The 2,812-nt window shown below is 33.9% G+C and overlaps 1 protein-coding gene across 1 annotated transcript; it reads right to left on the bottom strand.

Moving 5' to 3' along the window:
- Nucleotides 1-362: 362 nt before the first annotated feature.
- On the bottom strand, nucleotides 363-1,243 carry LOC106474130 (chorion class B protein PC401-like). Its single transcript, XM_013934824.2, has 2 exons — nucleotides 1,195-1,243; nucleotides 363-838 (listed from the first exon to the last, which is right to left on the bottom strand). Exons 1-2 carry the CDS (start codon nucleotides 1,204-1,206, stop codon nucleotides 443-445), a joined length of 408 nt encoding a protein of 135 aa, XP_013790278.1. The 5' UTR covers nucleotides 1,207-1,243; the 3' UTR covers nucleotides 363-442.
- Nucleotides 1,244-2,812: the final 1,569 nt, after the last annotated feature.

The raw sequence follows: 2,812 nt of genomic DNA on the forward strand, positions 1-2,812 counted from the left end.
AACCTTTCATTAATCATAAATTTACATAACTTCCGTCCAGTGGCCGGGTACTCCAGCTAGTTAACAAATAAAGTTCTTTCTTCAGTCTTGATTAAACTTTAACTACTTTATAATCAGTATAATAATGCTATTTCTAATACTTGAAACGTCGTGATATATAAGAAGCATCTGTTTCTTATATTTTATATATTAAACAGAAACACTTCGTTATACAAACAAACGAACAAAAATTTGTTTTCAGTATTTTTGTGAGTAAAACTTTATTTGTTGAGTTGCGAAATTTTGTAGTTACAAGAACAAATATCATACACATTAAACAACAAAGGAACAACAGTTTCTCTGTCTGTGGCCCATGATTTTTAAATAAAGGTAGCATAAACACTGAGAAACAAATCACTTTGATTTTCCACCCTTTACTTGAAAACCTGTTAGTATACACATATCAGTGGATAAAGGTTTTAGCAGCACCAAGACCATAAGCACCACCAATACGGTAACTAGGCAGACCCAAACCATAGGCACCAGCATAGCCGTAGTTGTAAGGACCATATCCCAGGCCAGCATAGCTCAGACCAGGGGCGTTGACATACCCGTAGTTGGCACCAGCACGGAGAAGAAGACCTTCTTTAGCGGCAGCGGCACCTTGAGCGGCAGCGTATCTACCTTGAGCGGCAGCGTAGGCACCTTGAACAGCAGCGTACCTTCCCTGAGCAGCGCCAATAGCACCAGTGATTTCCGGGGCACCAGCCAGGTGGTAAGGAGCAATGGCAGCACCATAAGGAGCAGCCAGAAAACCAGCTTGAGTGTAGGCCAACAGGCCAAAGAAGACGATGGCAAACTGTTAGGAAGAGAAGTATGTTACTGCAGTAATAGTTACAAAGTTTTATATTTATTTATGAAGCTTTCTTTTATATATATATAATTAATAAAGTGTTATGTTAACCACACAAAAATCATGAGGTAGTGATAAAAAAAAGATAGTCAAGAGAATAATTATTATTGAGAAGATTCGTCCTTAGTTTTTTATTAGACAGGCGTGAAATTTCATTAAATAGATAAAAATATGCAAAACTTTATACGTAATCTTCAAACAAACAAAAGTCTAATTTAACTGAATTGACCCATTCTCTTCTATCATGAGACTAACTACAAAGAGTCGGTTTATTGAGCATATGATAGGATTACTATGCTTACCACAGTGTTCATATCTACAAGTCGATAACGCCAAACAAATCTGTACTCAATGTCAGTAACTGTTATAGACCACTTTTATACTTCCATTTTTTGACGTCACTTTACCACACCCAAGGCCGTTTTAAAGCCGTAAATCTCCACCTTCGCTTAATCTTAAAGCAACAATATTACCTTTAATCTGACCACTTTTGTTTTTTACAGAGATTAAGACACTAGCATGGGTCGTAAGTTAACAAGAATATATAAATAAATAGTTTTAAACAAGAACAAAAATCTGAAAAACCTTGAAAGCTATAGCTTTCACGAACCAGCAGTCACGCACTATGATAAAAAGGCTATAGTCTCTCTAGAATAGCTAGGGAGGCCACCAGTGTTGATTTTATCACAGATTTAGAAGCGGAAAGTTATGTGAACTAGTTTAGACGTTCTAATAAAGCATGTACGGAAACGGTATTTCTTAAGCCTTTACTATAAACGTTGTGATAACGAGAGACAATAGAATATATTCTTTACGCTACAGATAAAGGAATAACTCAAAACAATGTTAATTAGTTTTTAAGTAAAGCAGATTGTTCTGTCAACACTTTCCCACACGTCTTGAAGTGTATATGTAGACCAAGAAGTTTATCGTAAGATAATAAAAAACAATTTATTTAAGATTGATGAGATATCCTTCCCAAACGGAAGTTGGCTACTTTTCGAATTCGTATCATTATCTGATTTTGTTCTGGAGATAAGAGAATATTCTCCGAACAAAAGTTTGTTTTATTATCATTCCAACCTTCTATTCTTTTATTTTTTATTCCTTTTCAAAATCTTCTGTTTTAGAACATGGCTAATCGTTTTCAGACATTGTAGTTTTGTCCAACTTGTAGTTTTTTTTATGACTTAGTGGAAAAAATAATAACGACCGGGTTCGGAAGGTTAAATACCATTCAGACTTGGTGGTTGTAACACTTGGATCATTTTTAAACTTTCAAGGTTCAGTTCAATCATTTTGATTAACAGTTAATTAGAATAATTAACTTTAAAAATTAAATTTATTAATTCATGTTTTATATTGTCTTGCATGTGGTAGACCCCGTCTTATACCAGCCGACCTGATGAGCCCTGGTGTTAGAAGAAAGGCCTCGTCTCTTTTAACTGCTGTTTTAACTAGAACACGGGTGGGAGATATAAGGGACTTTGAAGTAATTGAATAATTTGAATATTATAAAATATCTAAGATATTCAAATTAAGGGAAGCAAAAATACTGAATGTAATTGTAGACAATTAATAAACCTTAGCCTCTTGGTAAGTTTCTTGTAATGACTTTTAACTATATTCAAAACGAAACAAAGAAGCCTTTGTGCATAAAAGAACAGTTGTTTAATACTTCATGACATGATATTTAATTGACAATTAGTCAGGAAATTAATTCGGTTCATTTACAATTTAATATTTATGAAGATCGGACGTACTTATAGTGATGGATAATGAATTAGTATTTTTCTTGATGTGTATTCTCCTTTGTTGAATGAACTAGTATATGTATAGTACACTAAAGATTCAGCCGGATATGAATGGCTTCAGCATTATAAACGTGATCTTGTTAAATGATAATATAAGCTCTTGATT

This window comes from Limulus polyphemus, unplaced genomic scaffold, assembly GCF_000517525.1.
Source record: "Limulus polyphemus unplaced genomic scaffold, Limulus_polyphemus-2.1.2 Scaffold136, whole genome shotgun sequence".
NCBI classification, from domain to species: Eukaryota; Metazoa; Arthropoda; class Merostomata; order Xiphosura; family Limulidae; genus Limulus; species Limulus polyphemus.